The 23772-nt window shown below is 48.7% G+C and overlaps 2 protein-coding genes across 2 annotated transcripts in view; one reads left to right on the top strand and one right to left on the bottom strand.

Annotated features, from left to right (window-relative positions):
- LOC129006788 (uncharacterized) overlaps positions 1-23772 on the bottom strand; it is a 162567-nt gene that overhangs the window by 80111 nt on the left and 58684 nt on the right. The gene's annotated exons all lie outside the window — the stretch shown is intronic.
- ADARB2 (adenosine deaminase RNA specific B2 (inactive)) overlaps positions 1-23772 on the top strand; it is a 539119-nt gene that overhangs the window by 481498 nt on the left and 33849 nt on the right. The window contains exons 5-7 of the mRNA XM_054436886.1: positions 1616-1784; positions 5530-5681; positions 22015-22183. Of these exons, the coding sequence (XP_054292861.1) occupies positions 1616-1784; positions 5530-5681; positions 22015-22183 (490 nt within the window). The remainder of the gene's footprint in view (positions 1-1615; positions 1785-5529; positions 5682-22014; positions 22184-23772) is intronic.

Genomic DNA, 23772 nt, shown 5'->3' with positions numbered 1-23772 from the left:
TGAGCTCAGGAGCAGTCCAGTCCCACCAGGGAGGGGGCAGTGGGTAGACAACAGGACCAGGACCATGGAGTTCTCTTCAGGCACAGAAACGGGGGCTGCTGGGAGAAGCTGGGATGAGCGGAGAGAGCAGTGGACATGGGCAGGAGGCGGGGGCTGTGCTAGAAGGAAGGAGACTGGACAGACAGACCCCAGCTGCAGACCCACGGGGGCAAGGATGCCACTGGGCCTCTGCGGGGCACTTTCCCAGTGCTCAGTCCCTCCCGGCCCCGAATTCTCCCTGGCTGTCACTGGTAGCTGCTGACACCACCCTTTTATCTCGCAAAGATAGATCCCGCAGTGAGGCCCAGAGAGGGCAGATGCCCTCAGGGCTCAAGAACTAAGTTCTCAGGGGAGAAAAAGTCACATCAGAGGAACAAGTGTGTGAGAAGTGCTCATGACCAGCCCAGCACTGTTTGCCGTGGGGAAGTTGATTTTATTTAAGATGGGAGGGAGGTCTGCTTCTGGCATGACATTAATTTGCATGTCATCTCTTCCAACAAATGATCCGGACATGTATTTACCAGGTAACTCCGTGGACGTGGCCGCAGTCAGCGGCTAACAAGTCTCTGTGCTGCCCTCACTTGGCCTGGGATCTGGGCCCAGCCAGTGGCTGTCACATCCCAAGGCTCCTGGGCGCCCGCAACATACCTGCCACCTCCAGCCGAAGGGCCTGGATGATGGATTTGTTATTGGATCGGCAACACTGACCCGTCTAATGACACGGACTCCCTAGGGAGCCCCTGCTTGGAGTATTTGGTGGAAATTCTGACTCACGTCCTCAAGGAATTCACCATCTAAGTGAAGAGAAAATACACATCCACACAGACCTGTTAGAGCAGAGCAAACATTGGCTTGTGTCTTCCAGCTTCTCCTTAAACAAAGTGATGGATATTATACTTTAAGGACATTACGTTGGGGGTTGTTTTTGAGGTTTGTTTTGTTTTCAGTCCCTGAAGAGAGTATCATTTTTGTGGATGGGGTTCCTTTGACTATGGTTAAAATGACACATCCAGCCTCCTTTCTGTGTTAGTGTGACAGGTTCATCAGCTCCTGTCCTGCGTTTCTGTGTTAGTGTGACAGGTTCATCAGTTCCTGTCCTGTGTTTCTGTGTTAGGGTGAAGGGTTCATCAGCTCCTGTCCTGCCCTGATCCCGTTGGAGGACAGGAGAAAGCACAAAGGTGGTTAGAGGCTGGGCAGGAAGCCCAGGCCGCAGCCAGCACTGCTCCCACTCACAGGGGACCTGGGACTCACAGGTGGAGAAAACTGCCCTGGTAGTAAGTTTGACCTCAAAACTCTGCTCCTATGGTGCCTAAGGAGCATTTCAGCAACCTTAAGGATAACAGAGGCACTTTGAGCGCGGTCTCAGGCCGCCATGGAGTAGATGGGACTCCCTCAGGTGGGCGGTCACCTGTGACGGCCCGGGGCACACAGAAGCCTCGCTTCCCAGCTCTCAAAATGCAGTGTTTCCAAGGTTTCCTAACCCATGGAAACCGCTGTTGTGAGACCCTGAAAAGACTGAGAAGGAGGGAGACAGAGGCCGTGGGCCGCGCTGCTCTGACACTGTCTGTGTCCCCAGGCCTGGATGCTCGGCAGGCGCAGGTCGTGGCCCTGTCCTCGGGGACCAAGTGCATCAGCGGCGAGCACCTCAGTGACCAGGGGCTGGTGGTGAATGACTGCCACGCGGAGGTCGTGGCCCGGCGGGCGTTCCTGCACTTCCTCTACACGCAGCTGGAGCTGCACCTGAGGTGAGCGGCTGGTGACGGGCTCCAGGGTAGGCGGATGCCGCGGCTGGGGGCTGCCAGGGAGCAGAGAGGGCCCCATGCCTGGCTCAGAACACGCTTCCCTCTATCCTGGCACAGGGTGAGCCAGGAAGCATCCCTTTTTATTCAGACTAGAGACATCCCTGGCACACCAATAGAGCCGCCGTGCGGGCTGGGAAGATGCTAAAATTCCAGGCTTCCTCCTTACTCCACGTTTCCCTCCAGAAAACACCTTTGCAGCCCTCATCCTCCTGGGCAAGGCCACCCTCTCCTGGCCTCGGTTCCCCACGCCCCCCACATTCCTGCACTGCCCCCTTTTCCGTCGTTGCCCTCAGAGAACGTGAGTGCAGTGCCCAAGGAGTGGCTTGGAGACACGCTGTCTTCTTGCCTTCTGTGCCAAGTACATGTGAAGAGGCCGCTGAGGCCCTGAGAACTGTGCCCCAGTATTGGGATTCCTGGGGTTCCCTGGCCTGCTCTGGCCATCAGGCATTGGTGGCTGTCATGGGGCAGCCTCCTGTCCCTGAGACACCTTAGACGGGAGCAAAACCCAGGTGGTTTGCAGCACGTGGCCTCTCCGACACACCCCCAGGCTGGGCCGTTCAGTCCCAAGGGCTGACTGTGGGCTCCTTGCCCAAAACGCTCCCTCCTGTGTCTCCTGTCTCCTCTTTCACATCCCTTGAAGCCATCTGCGTTCCTCAAATCCATGAGTAATAGGACCTTGGGGGGCTTTGGCGAGGGTCATCTCCATGCCCATTAGCTGTGCAAAAGCCACACAAAAGGAGAAAGGCCCACGTGCAGCCCTAAGCAGACGCTGCTGGAAACAACACCTTAACACATTCAGCTCATTCTTTTTTTTTTTTTTTTTTTTTTTGAGATGGAGTCTTGCTCTGTCGCCCAGGCTGGAGTGCAATGGCATGATCTTGGCTCACTGCAACCTCTGCCTCCCGGGTTGAAGCAATTCTCCCACCCTCAACCTCCTGAGTAGCTGGGACTACAGGCGTTCACCATCACACCTGGCTAATTTTTGTATTTTTAGTAGAGACGGGGTTTCATCACGTTGGCTAGACTGCTCTCAAACTCCTGACCTCAAGTGGTCCACCCGTCTCAGCCTCCCAAAGTGCTGGGATTACAGGCATGAGCCACTGTGCTCAGCCCACACTCAGCTCATTCTTATCTGAGCCTCTGAGCAGGGAGCCACAGGTTGAACCCATCCCTCAGTTCCCTGAGGCCTGCGGGGTGCGGCAGGAGTTGGATATGGCAGAACAGAAATATCTCAGAATGTAGGGAAGGATTTCTCCTAAATGTCCACCTGCTCAACTGGGACTATCTCCAAGATCGCTCACTCTTGTTGTGTCAGAGAAGGCAACTGGGCCAATATTTACCAGAAGCTGGTTACATGCTTGGTGCTGTGCCACCAGCTGGGAGGTCCACAGACAGGTGCACCTGATGCCTGCCCTGCATGGGGAAGGAGCACAGGGGAGAGGGGTCCAGGGCAGCCACGTGGCTGACAGGCCCTGCGCTGGGGCCCAGGCTTGGGACACATTTGCCAAGGTTCCTGGGGGAGGCAGCTGGGGCAGTGGGGGACGGTAGCTGTGGGCGGAGTCTAGGCACAGAGGCAGGAAGGCTGCTGGATGCCGCAAGGGCTTCCTGTGGAGAAAATGTCTGTTCTTTACCTGTGTGATCTCAGGGCCCCACAGAACACAATCCATCACCCATGGGGCAGAATGTGTGAAAACAGCAAGACCAGCAGAAAGTAGATGACCAGGAAGCAGGGAATAAACACCGGGACACAGGGGAATAAACACCGGGAGGCAGGGAATAAACACCGGGACGCAGGGAATAAACACTGGGACGCAGGGAATAAACACCATGACGCAGGGAATAAACATCGGGAGGCAGGGAATAAACACCGGGAAACAGGGGAATAAACACTGGGACGCAGGGGAATAAACACCGGGACGGAGGGAATAAATACCATGACGCAGGGAATAAACACCGGGAGGCAGGGAATAAACACCGGGACGGAGGGAATAAACACCGGGACGCAGGGGAATAAACACCGGGACAGAGGGAATAAACACCAGGAAGCAGGGAATAAACACCGGGATGCAGGGAATAAACACTGAAGAAGGAAATGCAGGTGCATTCGTTCAGCGCCCCCTCCGGTGGGGCCGAAGTGGGGCTGCTCAGCTCGAGCTTCACAGCTGGTGGGAGTTTTGCAACAGGCCAAATGATTCACCATCAGAGAGAGGCTGGGACCTCTCCCACCCCACCTGGGTCATGGCTGGATGCAGAAGGAAAGCCGTTTCCCCACAGCTCTCCACTCCCGCCCGTGCTGGTGACCGAGCCCAGGCCTTCCTATAGCTCCTTTCCTCCTTTGAATCACACACAAGCTGCCCACTTAGGCTGCGTCAAACCCACAGTCCACTGTGAGGTATGGCCATGAGCAGCACTGGCAAATCCACAGAATCACAGGTGTATAGACAGATAGATGTGGGTGAACAGCAATGGGAAAAAATGGCTTGGTAAAAGATCATGGTGGGGCTGGGTGCGGTGGCTCATGCCTATAATCCCAGCTCTCTGGGGGGCCAAGGCAGGTGGATCACCTGAAGTCAGGAGTTCAAGACCAGCCTGCCCAACATGGCAAAACCCTGTCTCTACTAAAAATACAAAAATTAGCTGGGTATGGTGGCATGAACCTGTAATCCCAACTACTCAGGAGGCTGAGGCAGGAGAATCGTTCAAACCCAGGGGGCAGAGGTTGCAGTGAGCCAAGATTGCACCACTGCACTGCAGCCTGGGACAAAGCGAGACTCCATCTCAAATAAAAATAAAAAAAGGTTCATGGTGGCTCGCACCTGTAATCCCAGCACTTTCAGAGCCTGGGGCAAGTGGATCGCTTGAGCCCAGGGGTTCCAGGCCACTCGGGGCAACAAAGCAAGACCCTGTCTCTACAAAAAAAGTAAATAAATTAGCCTCACATGGTGGTGTACACCTGTAGTCCCAGCTACTTGGGAGGCTGAGGCAGGAGGATCACTTGAGCCTGGGAAGCCGAGGCTAGAGTAAGCCATGATCACGCTACTGCACTCCGGCATGGGCAGCAACAGAGCAAGACCTTATCTTTAGAAAAGAATAATAATAACCCTGACAGGTAAATGTCAATAGGGGTAAGAAAGCAGGGTTTCTGCCAGTCATGTTCGCATTCATGTAGTTTCATTGCTGCTTCTTCTAGAAGTGTTGGTGCAGGGAAAAGACACACTATGGGGTGTGAAGAAGGAGAAACTTGGGGGCCAGGCGCAGCGGCTCACACCTGTAATCCCAGCACTTTGGGAGTCTGAGGTGGGTGGATCACCTGAGGCCGGGAGTTCAAGACAAACCTGGCCAACATGGTGAAACCCCGTATCTACTAAAAATACAAAAGTGAACTAGGCGTGGTGGCGTGCGCCTGTAATCCCAGCTGCTCGGGAGGCTGAGTATCGCTTGATACTCAAGGCAGAAGAATTGCTTGAACTCAGTGGGTGGAAGTTGCAGTGAGCCAAGATCGCACCATTGCACTACAGCCTGGGCGACAGAACAAGACTCTATCTCAAAAAAAAAAAAAAAAAAAAAGGAAAAATATAAAGGAAAACTTGGGGAACAACTCTACAAAACAGGACTCAAGCGTTCACCTGGTTGGAACGTCTCTGGTTTGGTTTGTGATAAATGACCCCAAACCTCTTTGTTACCCTAGCAAGCGGCGCGAGGACTCGGAGCGATCAATATTCGTGCGGTTAAAAGAAGGTGGCTACCGGCTGCGAGAAAACATCCTCTTCCATCTCTACGTGAGCACCTCCCCCTGTGGAGACGCAAGACTCCACTCTCCCTACGAGATCACCACAGACCGTAAGAGACGACGCTTTTACCTTCTGTAGGCCAACAGCCCCCAGCTCCCTCTATCTGGGACTCTGTCCTGGGCTTTCACAGCCCAGTGTGGGGACACGGTGTGTGGGGCCTTTGGATACTGGAAGGGGATTGCATCTACAATTAGTGGGATAACCATGCCTCCAAAATCTTAGTCTGAAATGCTCAAGTGATTGGCAGAAGAGTAGTCTGAGGCCTAAAATTAGCTACCTAATTGCCATAGTTCTCTGCTTTAATAACTCAGACATTCCCTGTGTCCTGGGCTGGGAAAATGGAATGAAGGGAAGGCCAGTGAGAGTTACGCAGGCTGGGAGCAAATTCCGACTGGCTCTGCTTGCCTTTGCTCACAGCGCTGGGGAGGAAAAAAGCTCAGCTTTTGCAACCAAGCCAGGGATGAGTGATTCCCTGCAAAGGGGTCTCCCCAGGTGAACTATAAAGTTCCATTGCAAACCCGCCCTGTGAGCATTTATCGGTGGAGGTGGAACAGAATGCATCCATGCAGCCCCCACCCCTCTGTCCTTTCCATCAGCAAAGGGCAGTGATGCTGCGATTGCCAGGGTTGGAGGGCAGGGCGGGGCTCTCCCTTGATGTCACCCTTGACATCAGCAACTCCATGATAAAAGAAAAGGTGCTTCAGGGAAACTCCTTTCATTTTAATGATGAAATCCTATTGCTTAGTGCTATCTGCATATGTCACATACATATATGTATATACCACATACACCACACACACACCACATATACCACACACACCACACACACCACAAAACACACTCATACCACATACACCACACACACACCACATATACCACACACACACATATACCACACACACCACACACACCACAAAACACACACATACCACATACACCACACACAAACCACATACACCACACATGCATACCACATATATCACACACACATACCACACACACCACACACCACATATACCACATGCATATCACACTACACACAAACCACATACACCACACACACCACATATACCACACACATACCACATACACTACACGCATACCACAGACACTGCACACACACACCACATATACCACACACATGCCACATGCACCACATGCATACCACACACACCACACACAGACCACACACACCACACACGTATGCCACATACACATGCATATCACATACACCACACACACATTCACATGCTCCCACACCCTTTCCAGAAGCAGTTCCAGGCAGATCTTTCGATGCAGACAATGCACGTGGTGTATGGAGTGGTGTGTGTGCTATGTGTGTGGTGTGTGTGGTGTATGTGATATGTGTATGATGAGGGGTCCAGTCCTGATGAGGGAGGAAATCTCTGGTAGACATACATGGACAGCACATAGCTATTAAGGCTTGGCTTTGGCCTGACTCTCCTCCGGTGGAAGGCTACATGGTGTTTTAGTTACCAAGGTAAGGAAAATTAAGCATTTTTGTAACGCCCTGCTGTTGTCCAGGCTTGTCATGCAGCCTCCACCAAAGACAAGAAGGTGTGGGGAAAATGCTGTCTTTAATCTCACATGAGCTTAGCCTGATTCTGCAGTCCTCACATGCGATGCTGGCCCAGAAACATTCCTACTCCTTTTTGCAGACTTCCCTCCAGCCCCACTGCTTTCCCTTTGGGATGGCTGGATAGGGTTCTCTGTAAGTGGATCCTCTGGGATGGCTGGACAGGGTTCTCTGTAAGTGGATCCTCTGGGATGGCTGGATAGGGTTCTCTGTAAGTGGATCCTCTGGGATGGCTGGATAGGATTCTCTGTAAGTAAATTTGGGTAGCATTTCCACACCCTTTGGAAATTAAATGAGAGAATCCCGTAGTAAATTTGGGTAGCATTTCCACACCCTTTGGAAATTAAATGAGAGAATCCCGTCAAACTGGGAATGAAGAAAAGGAAGCCTGTTCAACATCAGGGACTTTTAAAGGAACTTCCTGCAGGAGGGAGAGAGGCGGGGCGGCCTGAGCACCTGAGAAGTGGACACAGCCCTCCCCAGAGGAAAGGGAGCCCAGTGTGGCCCCACAAGATCACACAGGGCACCCCCCACTACCAGGCCAACTCAGGAACAGAGAGACAGAAAAAGCACCAAGAATGGCTTCATTTTCACTGGACATATTCAGCAAGCCAGAGCTACATGATACCAGCTCACCCTATAAAACTGTGAAATCTGGTGCACTGCACAGCTATTGGGAATTTTGTGAAATCTGGTCCATTGGACAGCTACTGGGAATTACCTTTCCATTCTTCTTTAAAGGGTTGGCATCGTAAAGACCCAGCTAGGAACCCTCAGAATCGAGAGGAAATGTCCCGCCAAATGCTTGGGGTTGGCGCTAAGTTATCCAGCCTCTTCCTTAGCTAATGTGTCCCTGGGGGAGCTGGGAGAGGGCTGAGAACAGCAGGAGCCTTGTCCACGCCTGACACCCTGTGGTCTCCCCAGGGGACAGTTCTAGTCCACTGGGCCTCCCACGCCTCTGTACGTCGATCACCAACGGCAGCCTCTCCAGCCAGCCCTCACTTCCAGCTGCAGTGTCTGTGCTTTAGAAGAACAAATGCATTCTCCGAGGCACCCTGAGCTTCACTTCCAGACACAGATGTCTTTTATTTCATGGTGCTTTTAAGAAGTGGCAGGTGCTGGTAGGAGAAAAAATTTTTCTCACATTTGTGCAGCAGATATGCCAGGCAACACTGAGAAACTCCTGCCTGCGCTGCGCCTCTGCATTGGGCTGGTGCCCCTCCTCCGTGCCTCTGCATTGGCTGGTGCCGCTCCTTCCTGCCTCTGCATTGGCTGGTGCCGCTCCTCCCTGCCTCTGTATTGGCTGGTGCCGCTCCTCCCTGCCTCTGCATTGGGCTGGTGCCGCTCCTCCCTGCCTCTGCATTGGGCTGGTGCCCCTCCTCCGCTCTCCTATCTGGAGAGCGTGGAGAAGGAAGGTACTTGGTGAACTGTCCTATAACAGGGACTCGTCTGCCAAAGTCACTCAGTAAAGGCAGGAGAACTCAAGTTCCTGCTGTTCTCTGCTTGGAAGGACCCTTCAGAGAGCTGGCTCTGCATCCTTCGAACTGCCTGAGGAAGGCAGAGACCCTCAGGAACAACTCCTGCCATTTCCCCTGCAGAGAGATGCTTTAAGCTCCTTTACAATAAGAGGCAGGGGTCTCCACGTTGCTAACTCAGGCGGTGTATGTCTTTGTTACCCTTTAAAGAGTGTTGGACCATAGATAAGGGGATGCAAGTGGCCAGGCTTTTGCTGTGAGGGGCTCCTCCAGGGCTAGCCAAGGGCAGTGTCCATGGTGACAAGCCCCCAAAGGAACGGCTGGCAGCGGGAGCTGGACACCTCCAGTTTGCACTGTTCCCAGAGGTCTGCAGCTGGCACTGCCTCCCTCCTATGGATTAACCCTGCAGAAACCCAGCGGCACTGCCCCTCCAATTCAGAGGCCCACACTCCCAAAAGAAGCCCAGGGAACGAAAGAAGCCCTGAGGGCCACGATGTTATTCTCACAAATGCAGAGGCCGCAGAGTGCAGAGAGCTCAGTCCCCTCCACCGAGACCTTTGCTGAGGGCCAGAGGAGCTCATCTGAAACCGAAGGAGACTCTGCATGGATGTCTCAGTCTTCTCCAGTGCTCTCTGCCTCTGGCCCCTTCTGGACCTGCCGTGTCTCCTCTCACCAGCGCAGTGCTTGGTCCTGGTCACTTGAGCTCATCACTTCCTCAATCTCCCCTTTGGCCTGCATCAAGCTATTGTGCATCTCCACAGTGGCCACGCCTACTAACCTCTCTCTCAACTGTGCCAGACTTCTCCCTTTCTGAAACATATATACCCATACATACACAAACACACACAGAAGCACATGTGCACACAAACACACATAAGCACATGTGCACAAAAAACATATATAAGTACATGCACACAGGCACAAACACATAAGCACATGTGCACACACAAACGTAAGCACATATGTACACGTACATAATCACATGTGCACACATGAACATGCATACATAAGCACATGTGTGCACACATACGTACATGTGCACAGACAAGCACATGTGCACACAAACATGTACATAAGCACATGTGTGCACAAACACATGTACATAAGCACATCTGCACATATACACAGATACATAAGCACGTGTGCACAAACACATAAGCACATGTGCACACACACATACATAAGCATATGTGCACACACAAGCAAACCACAGGTATCTGACGCATCAGATCTATCAATATAACCATGAAGTGATTAAGTCAAAGAGAAGTTTTGTGCCCAAGATTGTTCCCCCTTCTTTTAAAAATGAAGGAACACAGAATAGAGCATAAGAAAAAATTTCTGTAGATAGGTTTAAATAATCATTACAGTAAGTGTCATGTAACCAAAGGCCCAGGAGAGAAGCGAGTCTGACTTGGGGTTTCTAGGAGCACACTTCTGACTCTGGTGGCTGCTGAGCAGCTGCCTCCCAGCAGCAACCTGGGTCCAGCTCAGCAGGACCAGGAGTTCCCCGAACCCCAGTCACCCGAGGCCCAGGCTCAGGGGCTCCAAGTCTTAGACACAACACGAGGGCCCTGGAGTTGCCATCAAGCCCCACTTTCCTGGGATGCATGTGGCTCAAGAAATTCTAGATGTCCCGATTTTATTTTTCCCCTCAAAAACATTTGTCTAGATCATAAGTTCCCCATTCCTGGAGGCCTTAGACATGGTATCAATGCCAGTTGGTCTCAGGTATTTTGGGAGCTGTCGCCTGCTAGCTTCGGAAGGCATTCAAAGTTTGTTGTTTCCAGCTCTGGCTTATCTACCAGGGTCCCAGGCCAGTGTTTACCAATGCAGCTCACCCCCATGCACTCTGGCCAAGATTCTGATGCATTCGGGGCAGAGAGGCATCCAAGACTCTAGTTTTCTGAGCACAGGTCGGGTTTTGAGCCACCAGGTTTGAACTCCTTAAATCATCTCTTCAGACTGGGCATTTGTTTCCTTGCTGGCTTTGTAGAAAGGGCTTGGAGGCATGGACAGCCTGGTAGCCTGTCTGTCTGCAGAGGCCAGGCAGAGCTTATGGCCGGACTCCCAACTCTGTGGCATCACGGGCAGGAATGAAAAGTGTTTGTGGCGCATCGCATGCGACCGAGGGGAAAGTTGCTTTGCGACAGGGACCGCGGACTCAGTCTTCAATGTCATGCAACCCAGGGCTACTCCATTCATCTCAGGCGACTCAAAACTGCCACATCTGTGGCTTTCCCCGGACCTAGAAGGGCCAGGTCAGTTAAGGTAGGGACAAATGCCTGAAAGACATTTATTCCCACAGCCAGGAGAACATGCTGTGCGTGTCTATGTTAGAGTCAGGGTTCCAATGACTGCTCTCAGCACAGACTCAGAGGGTGACGGGTCCCTTAGTGGCCCTGGGAGGCCTGGGATAGAACTCAAGCAGTTCTGAAACAGCCCAGATGGAGCAGAAGATGAGGATCTCTGTACTTCACTGTGGTTGAGCAGCTCCTCTCCTCCCAACCCACCAATGACCTGCCTGCAAATTCTTCTTTCTTGGCATGGTTTTTAAATAACCTGGTAAACTCAGTTCTTACAGCCATTTTCTGAGAACTTAGCAGCTTCAATTCTCCAGTCTGTGTCCAGAAAATGCCAAGAAAAATAGATTATGTCATATATTTACCTACAAGTTCATGCTATGAGCCTAGTACGTTCTAAGCCAATTATATTCAATAATTAGAAAGGTAGTTCAAGATATTTAACCAAAATCCCATAGGAAGTCAGGGAATATAAAATATAGTTCCTTAAATTCCTGTCTTCAGATTTTCCCATTGAGTTACAGAAATATGCAAAATATGATAATATCCGTGCATTGTAGGATAATGAATTTTAATGGCCTTATAATCCAGCATCACTATCATCATCATCATCAATCAAATATGGCAAAGTGCACCCACATGGCCACATGGTAACTACTGTGGATAGTATTATTACAATGAATACTGGGTTGCTTCACAGGCAGACTTTCTGGGATATGCCTTTTGAAGACAGTTTGAAAATCTAAAATTTATTTGGTGTTTAAAAATATTTTCCTCTTTTCTCATGCCTGTGGTTTGTATCATTTTTGGTGCTCTCTCTCCCCCTTGTGATTGTAGCGATTGTAGCAACCATTCATCGCTTTTTAGATAAATCTTTAGCTCCCCAGGGGACAAACCTCTTGTTGTTTGTCTCCAACTCCTTTTGATTCTCCCCTAAAAATAAAAGATTCACTTGAACAATTTTCTAAAGCACGTCCTCATTTAGAAATGAGGATCTAGGGGGAGGAGCCAAGATGGCCGAATAGGAACAGCTCCGGTCTACAGCTCCCAGCGTGAGCGACGCAGAAGACGGGTGATTTCTGCATTTCCAACTGAGGTACTGGGTTCATCTCACTGGGGAGTGCCAGACAGTAGGTGCAGGACAGTGGGTGCAGCGCACCGTGTGCAAGCCAAAGCAGGGCGAGGCATCGCCTCACCTGGGAAGTGCAAGGGGTCGGGGAATTCCCTTTCCTAATCAAAGAAAGGGGTGACAGATGGCACCTGGAAAATTGGGTGACTCCCACCCTAATACTGTGCTTTTCCAATGGGCTTAAAAAATGGCACACCAGGAGATTATATCCTGCAGCTGGCTCGGAGGGTCCTACACCCATGGAGTCTCGCTCATTGCTAGCACAGCAGTCCAAGATCAAACTGCAAGGCGGCAGTGAGGCTGGAGTTCGGGGGGGGCGGCGCCCGCCATTGCCGAGTTAGTTGTTTGATTAGGTAAACAAAGCCACCCAGAAGCTCGAACTGGGTGGAGCCCACCACAGCTCAAGAAGGCCTGCCTGCCTCTGTAGGCTTCACCTCTAGGGGCAGGGCATAGACAAACAAAAAGACAGCAGTAATCTCTGCAGACTTAAATGTCCCTCTCTGACAGCTTTGAAGAGAGTAGTGGTTCTCCCAGCAAGCAGCTTGAGATCTGAGAACAGGCAGACTGCCTCCTCAAGTGGGTCCCTGACCCCCGAGTAGCCTAACTGGGAGGCACCCCCCAGTAGAGGCGGACTGACACCTCACCCGGCCAGGTACTCCTCTGAGACAAAACTTCCAGAGGAATGATCAGGCAGCAGCATTTGCGGGTCACCAAAATCCACTGTTCTGCAGCCACTGCTGCTGATACCCAGGCAAACAGGGTCTGGAGTAGACCTCCAGTAAACTCCAACAGACCTGCAGCTGAGGGTCCTGTCTGTTAGAAGGAAAACTAACAAACAGAAAGGACATCCACACCAAAAACCCATCTGTACATCACCATCATCAAAGACCAAAAGTAGATAAAACCACAAAGATGGGGAAAAAAACAGAGCAGAAAAACTGGAAACTCTAAAAATCAGAGCGCCTCTCCTCCTCCAAAGGAACACAGCTCCTCACCAGCAACGGAAGAAAGCTGGACGGAGAATGATTTTGACAAGTTGAGAGAAGAAGGCTTCAGACGATCAAACTACTCCGAGCTACAGGAGGAAATTTGAACCAATGGCAAAGAAGTTAAAAGCTTTGAAAAAAAATTAGACAAATGGATAACTAGAATAACCAATGCAGAGAAGTCCTTAAAGGACCTGATGGAGCTGAAAATCAAGGCACGAGAGCTACGTGACGAATGCAGAAGCCTCAGTAGCCGATGCGATCAACTGGAAGAAAGGGTATCAGTGATGGAAGATCAAATGAATGAAATGAAGCAAGAAGTTTAGAGAAAAAAGAATAAAAAGAAACAAACAAAGCCTCCAAGAAATATGGGACTATGTGAAAAGACCAAATCTACATCTCATTGGTGTACCTGAAGGTGACGGGGAGAATGGAACCAAGTTGGAAAACACTCTGCAGGATATCATCCAGGAGAATGTCCCCAATCTAGCAAGGAAGGCCAAAATTCAAATTCAGGAAATACGGAGAATGCCACAAAGATACTCCTCGAGAAGAGCAACTCCAAGACACATAATTGTCGGATTCACCAAAGTTGAAATGAAGGAAAAAATGTTAAGGGCAGCCAGAGAGAAAGGTCAGGTTACCCACAAAGGGAAGCCCATCAGACTAACAGCTGATCGCTCGGCAGAAACTCTATAAGCCAGAAGAGAGTGGGGACCAATATTCAACATTCTTAAAGAAAAGAATTTTCAACCCAGAATTTCATATCCAGCCAAACTAAGCTTCATAAGTGAAGGAGAAATAAAATACTTTACAGACAAGCAAATGCTGAGAGATTTTGTCACCACCAGGCCTGCCCTACAAGAGCTCCTCAAGGAAGCACTAAACATGGAAAGGAACAACTGGTACCAGCCACTGCAAAAACATGCCAAATTGTAAAGACCATCAAGCCTAGGAAGAAACTGCATCAACTAACGAGCAAAATAACCAGCTAACATCATAATGACAGGATCAAATTCACACATAACAATATTAACTTTAAATGTAAATGGGCTAAATGCTCCAATAAAAAGACACAGACTCACAAATTGGATAAACACTCAAGACCCATCAGTGTGCTGTATTCAGGAAACCCATCTCATGTGCACGGACACACATAGGCTCAAAATAAAGGGATGGAGGAAGATCTACCAAGCAAATGGAAAACAAAGGTAGGGGTTGCAATCCTAGTCTCTGATAAAACAGCCTTTAAACCAACAAAGATCAAAAGAGACAAAGAAGGCCATTACATAATGGTAAAGGGATCAATTCAACAAGAAGAACTAACTATCCTAAATACATATGCACCCAATACAGGAGCACCCAGATTCACAAAGCAAGTCCTTAGTGATATACAAAGAGACTTAGACTCCCAAACAATAATAATGGGAGACTTTAACACCGCACTGTCAACATTAGACAGATCAACAAGACACAAAGTTAACAAGCATATCCAGGAATTAAACTCAGCTCTGCACCAAGCAAACCTAACAGATATCTACAGAACTCTCCACCCCAAATCAACAGAATGTACATTCTTTTCAGCACCACACCACACGTACTCCAAAACTGACCACATAGTTGGAAGTAAAGCACTCCTCAGCAAATGTAAAAGAACAGAAATTACAACAAACTGTCTCTCAGACCACAGTGCAATCAAACTAGAACTCAGGATTAAGAAACTCACTCAAAACCACTCAATTACATGGAAACTGAACAACCTGCTCCTGAATGACTACTGGGTAAATAATGAAATGAAGGCAGAAATAAAGATGTTCTTTGAAACCAATGAGAACAAAGACACAACGTAGCAGAATCTCTGGGACACATTCAAAGCAGTGTGTAGAGGGAAATTTATAGCACTAAATGCCCACAAGAGAAACCAAGAAAGATCTAAAATTGACACCCTAACATCACAATTAAAAGAACTAGAAAAGCAAGAGCAAACACATTCAAAAGCTAGCAGAAGGCAAGAAATAACTAAGATCAGAGCAGAAGTGAAGGAAATAGAGACACAAAAAACCCTTCAAAAATTAATGAATCCAGGAGCTGATTTTTTGAAAAGATCAACAAAACTGATAGACCACTAGCAAGACTAATAAAGAAGAAAAGAGAGAAGAATCAAATAGATGCAATAAAAAATGATAAAGGGGATATCACCACCAATCCCACAGAAATACAAACTACCATCAGAGAATACTATAAACACCTCTACGCAAATAAACTAGAAAAATCTAGAAGAAATGGATAAATTCCTTGACACATACACTCTCCCAAGACTAAACCAGGAAGAAGTTGAATCTCTGAATAGACCAATAACAGGCTCTGAAATTGAGGCAATAATCAATAGCTTACCAATCAAAAAATGTCCAGGACCAGATGGATTCACAGCCGAATTCTACCAGAGGTACGAAGAGGAGCTGGTACCATTCCTTCTGAAACTATTCCAATCAATAGAAAAAGAGGGAATCCTCCCTAATTCATTTTATGAGGCCAGCATCATCCTGATACCAAAGCCTGGCAGAGACACAACAAAAAAAGAGAATTTTAGACCAATATCCTTGATGAACATTGATGCAAAAATCCTCAATAAAATACTGGCAAACCGAATTCAGCAGCACATCAAAAAGCTTATCCACCATGATCAAGTGGGCTTCATCCCTGGGATGCAAGGCTGGTCCAACATATGAAAATGAATAAATGTAATCCAGCATATAAACAGAACCAAAGACAAAAACCACATGATTATCTCAATAGATGCAGAAAAGGCCTTTGACAAAATTCAACAACCCTTCATGCTAAAAACTCTCAATAAATTAGGTATTGATGGGACATATCTCAAAATAATAAAAGCTATCTATGACAAACCCACAGCCAATATCATGCTGAATGGGCAAAAACTGGAAGCATTCCCTTTGAAAATTTTGGCACAAGACAGTGAGAGGGATGCCTCCTCTCACCAGTCCTATTCAACATAGTGTTGGAAGTTCTGGCCAGGGCAATCAGGCAGGAGAAGGAAATAAAGGGTATTCAATCAGGAAAAGAGGAAGTCAAATTGTCCCTGTTTGCAGATGACATGATTGTATATTTAGAAAACCCCACCGTCTCAGCCCAAAATCTCCTCAAGCTGATAAGCAACTTCAGCAAAGTCTCAGGATACAAAATCAATGTACAAAAATCACATGCATTCTTATACACTAATAACAGATAAAGAGAGCCAAATCATGAGTGAATTCCATTCACAATTGCTTCACAGAGAATGAAATACCTAGGAATCCAACTTACAAGGGATGTGAAGGACCTCTTCAATGAGAACTACAAACCACTGCTCAATGAAATAAAAGAGGATACAAACAAATGGAAGAACATTCCATGCTCATGGGTAGGAAGAATCAATATCGTGAAAACGGCCATACTGCCCAAGGTAATTTATAGATTCAATGCCATCCCCATCAAGCTACCAATGACTTTCTTCACAGAATTGGAAAAAACTACTTTAAAGTTCATATGGAACCAAAAAAAGAGCCTGCATCACCAAGTCAATCCTAAGCCAAAAGAACAAAGCAGGAAGCATCACACTACCTGACTTCAAACTATACTACAAGGCTACAGTAACCAAAACAGCATGGTACTGGTACCAAAACAGAGATATAGATCAATGGAACAGAACAGAGTACTCAGAAATAATGCTGCATATCTACAACTATCTGATCTTTGACAAACCTGACAAAAACAAGAAATGGAGAAAGGATTCCCTATTTAATAAATGGTGCTGGGAAAACTGGCTAGCCATATGTAGAAAGCTGAAACTGGATCCTTTCTTTACACCTTATACAAAAATTAATTCAAGACTTCAATGTTAGACCTAAAACTATAAAAACCCTAGAAGAAAACCTAGCCAATACCATTCAGGACATAGGCACAGGCAAGGACTTCATGTCTAAAACACCAAAGCAATGGCAACAAAAGCTAAAATTGACAAATGGGATCTAATTAAACTAAAGAGCTTCTGCACAGCAAAAGAAACTACCATCAGAGTGAACAGGCAACCTACAGAATGGGAGAAAATTTTTGCAATCTACTCATCTGACAAAGGGCTAATATCCAGAATCTACAATGAACTCAAACAAATTTACAAGAAAAAAACAAACAACCCCATCAAAAAGTGGGCAAAGGATATGAACAGACACTTCTCAAAAGAAGACATTTATGCAGCCAAAAGACACATGAAAAAATGCTCATCATCACTGGCCATCAGAGAAATGCAAATCAAAACCACAATGAGATACCATCTCACACCAGTTAGAATGGCGATCAGTAAAAAGTCAGGAAATAACAGGTGCTGGAGAGCATGTGGATAAATAGGAACACTTTTACACTGTTGGTGGAACTGTAAACTAGTTCAACCATTGTGGAAGTCAGTCTGGTGATTCCTCAGGGATCTGGAACTAGAAATACCATTTGACCCAGCCATCCCATTACTGGGTATATACCCAAAGGATTATAAATCATGCTGCTATAAAGACACATGCACACATATGTGTATTGCAGCACTATTCACAATAGCAAAGACTTGGAACCAACCTAAATGTCCAACAATGACAGACTGGATTAAGAAAATGTGGCACATACATACCATGGAATACTATGCAGCCATAAAAAAGGATGAGTTCATGTTCTTTGTAGGGACATGGATGAAACTGGAAACCATCATTCTCAGCAAACTAGCACAAGGACAAAAAACCAAACACCGCATGTTCTCACTCATAGGTGGGAATTGAACAGTGAGAACACATGGATACAGGAAGGGGAACATCACACACCGGGGACTGTTGTGGGGTGGGGGGAGGGGGGAGGGATAGCATTAGGAGATATACCTAATGCTAAATGACAAGTTACTGGGTGCAGCACACCAACATGGCACATGTATACATATGTAACAAACCTGCACGTTGTGCACATGTACCCTAAAACTTAAAGTATAATAATAATAAAATTAAAAAAAAAAAGAAATGAGGATCTAAAAACTATCCTTATTTACCTTGATATTGACCTCAAAAGACAAGGGTTTTATCTAGGGTTTTATATAGGTTAATAAGCACTGTAATGAAGAGTCTGATGATTTGGACTGTCAGAATTGGACCAGAATGTTTGGATGGATTTGGATCATCTATGTAGACACAGCAGTCAGGAGTTTGAGGTTCTACGCTTTCACTGTCTCAGGCACACTCTAAATCCACTACACATCATTTAAGGCCAGCTCCCTGCAACTGCTGGTTGGATTGGCATTTTGTTCAGCCTTAAGTGGCATCTTCAACTCCTTCCCACCTCTCACAATTAGCCAGGAAAGAGCCAGAGGAAATGCGCTCTGCAGGATCACCGACATTCCAGCCACCCTGGGGCTGCTCAAACTCATCAGGGAGCCTGTGGAGAAGGCAGCCCAAGACCGAACACCTCCAAAAATAAACACTCAGGGGCATTTCATGCACCTGGCTCCTCAGGCAAAATTAGTCTAACCTGAAAGCTTTGGGTTAACTCCTAGGAACTCGTTATTAATTAAAGCCAGGCCTCCCTGTTGTCATGGCATTAACAGGCTATCAAGTGTACTTCATGGAAAGTTAGTTGTGCAGTAGCAACTGGTAAAAATTTAGAAAGGCCTTAAAATATAATAGGCAACTTTCAAGATCTCGAAAAAGACCACAATAGTTGAAACGTTGGGAGAATATAAGAATACTATAATTAACAGAAATGGAAGGACAGCAACAACCACATTCCCTGAGAAAATATCCCCCAAATGGAAGAGTAGAGTCCCTAATATTGTGGTCATGTTGTGGAAACTGTGAGGTGTGATGGCTCTCCAAGCTTTCAATGTTGCCTTCCACAGAAAGTTGATGTTCATAAAGACCCCACCTGCAAACAGTTTAAACCAAGCGTTTTGAGTCATACAAACTATTTTATGTACAATTTATCATCACCACCATCATCAGCATCACCATCATGACCATCATCACCACCATCACCACCACCATCGCCATCATCACCACCACCACCATCACCATTACCATCACCACCATCATCACCATCACCACCACCACCATTACCATCACCATCATCATCACCATTGCCATCATTATCTTCACCATCATCACCACCATCATCACCATTACCATCATCATCACCATTACCATCATCATCATCATCATCACCATCACCATCTTCACCATCATCACCACCATCACCACCACCACCATCATCATCACCATCATCACCACCACCATTACCATCATCATCACCATCATCACCATCACCATCATCACCATCATATCACCATCTTCACCACCACCATCATCACCATTACCATCATCAGCACCATCACCATCATCACCACCACCATTACCATCATCATCACCATCACCATCATCACCATCATATCACCATCTTCACCACCACCATCATCACCATTACCATCATCATCACCATCACCATCATCACCACCACCATTACCATCATCATCACCATCATCACCATCACCATCATCACCATCATAACACCATCTTCACTACCACCATCATCACCATCATCTTCACCATCACCATCACCGTCACCCTCCGTTATCACCATCACCATCACCATTAAAGCTGCAAAGAGGAGATTTGTGCTTTGTCTGGGGAAGGGCTGGGCATTTATTTGCTGTGCCTGCCCAGGCTCAATACCTCTCCTTGGCTCTTTTTTCCATGAATGACTCAAAGACTGGTCCAAATTTTATCTCATCAAGTATCTAGTTGGTTACAAAGTGAAAAGCCATCTGAAGCCTCTCAAAGGGTTTTTTCTCCAAAGAATGCAGCGATCTTTCTTCCCAAGGCATAGCCTTAGGTACTATGATGTATAGCGAAAGAATGTCAGCTCTTAGAGACAATTAGAAAATATACTGGAAATTACTTGGGATCTTTAGGAGAAAGTTCCTATATAAACCCAAGCATTAGTTACCATTCAGCACTGTATTAGTCCATTCTCGCATTGCTCTAGAGAAATACCTGAGACTGGGTAATTTATAAAGAAAAGAGGTTTAATTGGCTCGAGGTTCCACAGGCTGTACAGGAAGCATGATACTGGCATCTGCTTGGCTTCTGGGGAGGCCTCAGGAAGCTCACAATCATGGCGGAAGGTGACATGGCCAGAGCAGGAGTGAGAGGGTGGGGGAGATGCCACACACTTTTAAATGACCAGATTTCATGAGAAAAATTCACTGCCACAAGGACAGCACCAAGGGGACAGTACTAAACTGGGCATGAGAAATCCACCCCATGATCCAATCATCTCCCACCAAATTCCACCTCTGACACTGTCACCGAATTACATGTCAACATGGATTTCGGTGGGGACACAGATCCCAGCCATATCAAGCACTGTCAGTGGGGGAAAGTGAGGGAGAAATTCCATTTCCACAGCTTCTAAAACTTCAATAGGAACTTTCTAAAGAAAGCATTTAATATTCACTTATGTTATCATATGTACGTAAATGATAGAATCACTATACTATTTTATATATAATTCAAATGCAAAGCAGTGGGTCATTTCCATATTACAATATAATCCAGATTTAACATACAAGATTTTGGCTGGGTGCAGTGACTCAGGCCTGTAATCCCAGCAGTTTGGGAGGCTGAGGTGGGCAGATCACCTGAGGTCAGGAGTTCGAGACCAACCTAGCCAACATGGCAAAACCCCATCTCTACTGAAAATACAAAAATTAGCCGGGTGTGGTGATGAGCACTTGTAGTCCCAGCTACTCAGGAGGCTGAGGCAGGAGAATCTCTTGAACCTGGGCGGCGGAGGTTGCAGTGAGCCGAGATCGCGCCACTGCACTCCAGCCTGGGTAACAGAGCGAGACTCCATCTCAAACAAAACAAAACAAAACAAAAACATACAAAATTTTTTCAAAGAAAGAGAAACATAAATTTAAGCTTCCTCTTGCTCATGCTAGTTCTCGAAGTAATTGTGGGGAATGTGGTATGGGGGGCGGGGGGTGTCAAGGGGACCCTGGAAAGGAGAACACAGAACACCTGAGGGACCCACAGAGACCCACCAGAGGCTCCGTCACTTCTGGGCCTGGCAGAGCTCCTGCCCATGGGGACCCTCGGTAATTAGGGGATGCAGCAAGAGCGGAGGTGCCCAGGCAACCCCAGCACCTTCACAGGAGCCACCTCGCCGACTCCTCACAGCCTGGGTGGCAAGCACTGCTATTACCCCTGTCGTTAGAGGAAGTAACCGGGTCACAGTGACTTTGAGACACTTTCCCAAGGTTACACAACCAGCTTACCATGGAGCTGGGACTGACACCTGGGCCAGGGTAAGAGCTGAGTCCCACTCACCACCTATGTCTGCACAGCCCTCCAGCTAAAGCATAAATATTTACATTTTTAATGGCTGAAAAGTGAGAAAAACGGTATTTTACAACCTCTGAAAATGACACATCCAACTGCGTGTTCAAGTCTGCGTCCATAAAGGAAGCATTGAGGATGCAGTGGACCCTTGCTGGCCTGAGCACGGTCCAGCCCGTGGCTGCACTCATGCAGCAGAGGTGGGTGTTGGTAAAAAGAGAGTCTGGCCCACGAAGCCTGGGGTTTTTACTCCCTGACCCTTGACTGGGAAGTTGGCCCAGCCCAGGCGGGATGGTGTGGCTCTGGAGCCCACCTCCACATGTCGCTTACTTCTGAAGCCCCTTCCTCGTGCCAAACGCCCAGCCATGGCGAGGGGCCCTTTGACCTCTGTTGCAGTCCTTCCTCTTCTCCCACGTCCCAAAACCAAGGCGGCTTCCCTCTTCTCACCCCTCCCCGCCCTTTTATCTCCTAGTGCACAGCAGCAAACACCTGGTCAGGAAGTTCCGCGGGCACCTGCGCACCAAGATCGAGTCCGGGGAAGGGACGGTCCCTGTGCGTGGCCCCAGCGCAGTGCAGACCTGGGACGGCGTCCTGCTGGGGGAGCAGCTGATCACCATGTCCTGCACGGACAAGATCGCCAGGTGAGGCCCACGGCTTCCTCTCGAGGATGTTGGCTGCAGCCGGTGGAGAGTGCCAAGCCCCAGGCTCCCTGCGTCCCACTTCTGGTGAGGTCAGAGATGCTGGGCACATGCGGTCAGGGCCCTGTGCCTGAGCCGTGGAACTCCACAGCCGTTCCGCGTGTTCAGTCCCACACCCTGAGGCCAAGGCACCCCGAGTCCCCGAGGGAACAAGGCCCTGCCAACCCAGGCTGCCACTGCAGAGGCAAACAGCCCTGAGCAAGGCCCGGCAACCCCAGGCTGTGGCTGCATGGGGCAAACACAGCCTGGCCTGAGGCTGCCGGCCAGTCAGGGTGGCCATAGGCTAACGAGAAGCCAGGGCCTCCCACCCCACTGGGCTTTCCACCAAAACCTGACTAACGTTCAGGGACAGCCACAGGTCTTGAGGTCAGCTGGGTGGAACACCTCTCCTGCACCATCCCCTGAGATATTGTCTTCTTGAAAGGAGTTTTCAAAGCCTCCATGTGGAGGTCTCAGGATGAGGTGTCTCGGCTGAGCTCTGTGCAGAGGAGCAGGAAGGTGCAGAATGGGCACCCACCTCCCTCCCAGCACCTCCAGTCGCTGCCACGCCCCAAGCTCCCGAGCTGCTCTGCCCAAGACCTTCCCCAACCTTGGTCTGACACGTTGAGACCTCCCCATACCTCGGCCTGATGCCCCAAGACCTCTCCCAACCTCAGTCTGATGCCCCGAGACCTCCTTGGCCTCAGTCTGATAACCTAAGACCTCCCCCAACCTCAGTCTGATGCCCCAAGACCTCCCCCAGGTTAGTCTGATGCCCTGAGACCTCCCCCAACCTCGGTCTAACATCCCAAGACCTCCCTGTCCCCCTGTCCTCGGTCTGACCCCCCAAGACCTCCTCCACATTGGTCTGACACCCTGAGACCTCCCCCGACCTCGGACTCACGCCCTGAGACCTCTCTGGCCATGGTCTGATGCCCCGAGACCTCCCCCACGTTGGCCTGAGGCCCCGAGACCTCCCCCACATTGCTCTGATGCCCCGAGGCCTCCCCCACATTGGTCTGACACACTGAGGCCTCCCCAACATGGATCTGAGGACCTGAGACCTCCCCAACGTTGACCTGAGGCCCCAAGACCTCCCCCACGTTGGTCTGATGCCCCGAAAGCACCATCCCCAATGCAGGACATTTCTGTAACTTTGGTTTGGAAAATAGGGGTCACAGGTGTGGGGACAGCATGAGTTTCCCTAAAAGAGCCATGAACTCCCCGCAAGCCTGATTAAAAAAACTAACAACAACGTGGTCACAGGAAGTCTGGGTTGAGTGACCCAGAACACCCTTGGACACTCTGGTCATCCTGTTCCTCTGTCATCTGCAGCTGGAGTGAAAACAGCACATTCAGTGCAAATGTGGTCTCCAGGCACCACCCCCAACTCCCAACGAGGCTGTGGCCCTGAGACCCCCTGTAAGGACGTTTTGTGGTGGAGCCAGGCAGGAGATGCAAAGGTTGGTCCCCAGGATGTGCAGCAAGGAGGCTGAGTGGGGAGGGCCAGGAAGCCCAAGGCCTGAGGAGGACCTGGCACATCACCTCTGATG

The sequence above is a fragment of the Pongo pygmaeus genome, chromosome 8 (genome assembly GCF_028885625.2).
Source record: "Pongo pygmaeus isolate AG05252 chromosome 8, NHGRI_mPonPyg2-v2.0_pri, whole genome shotgun sequence".
NCBI lineage: Eukaryota > Metazoa > Chordata > Mammalia > Primates > Hominidae > Pongo > Pongo pygmaeus.
Note: the sequence above shows the minus strand (reverse complement) of the source record. Positions and strands in the feature narration are given on the sequence as shown.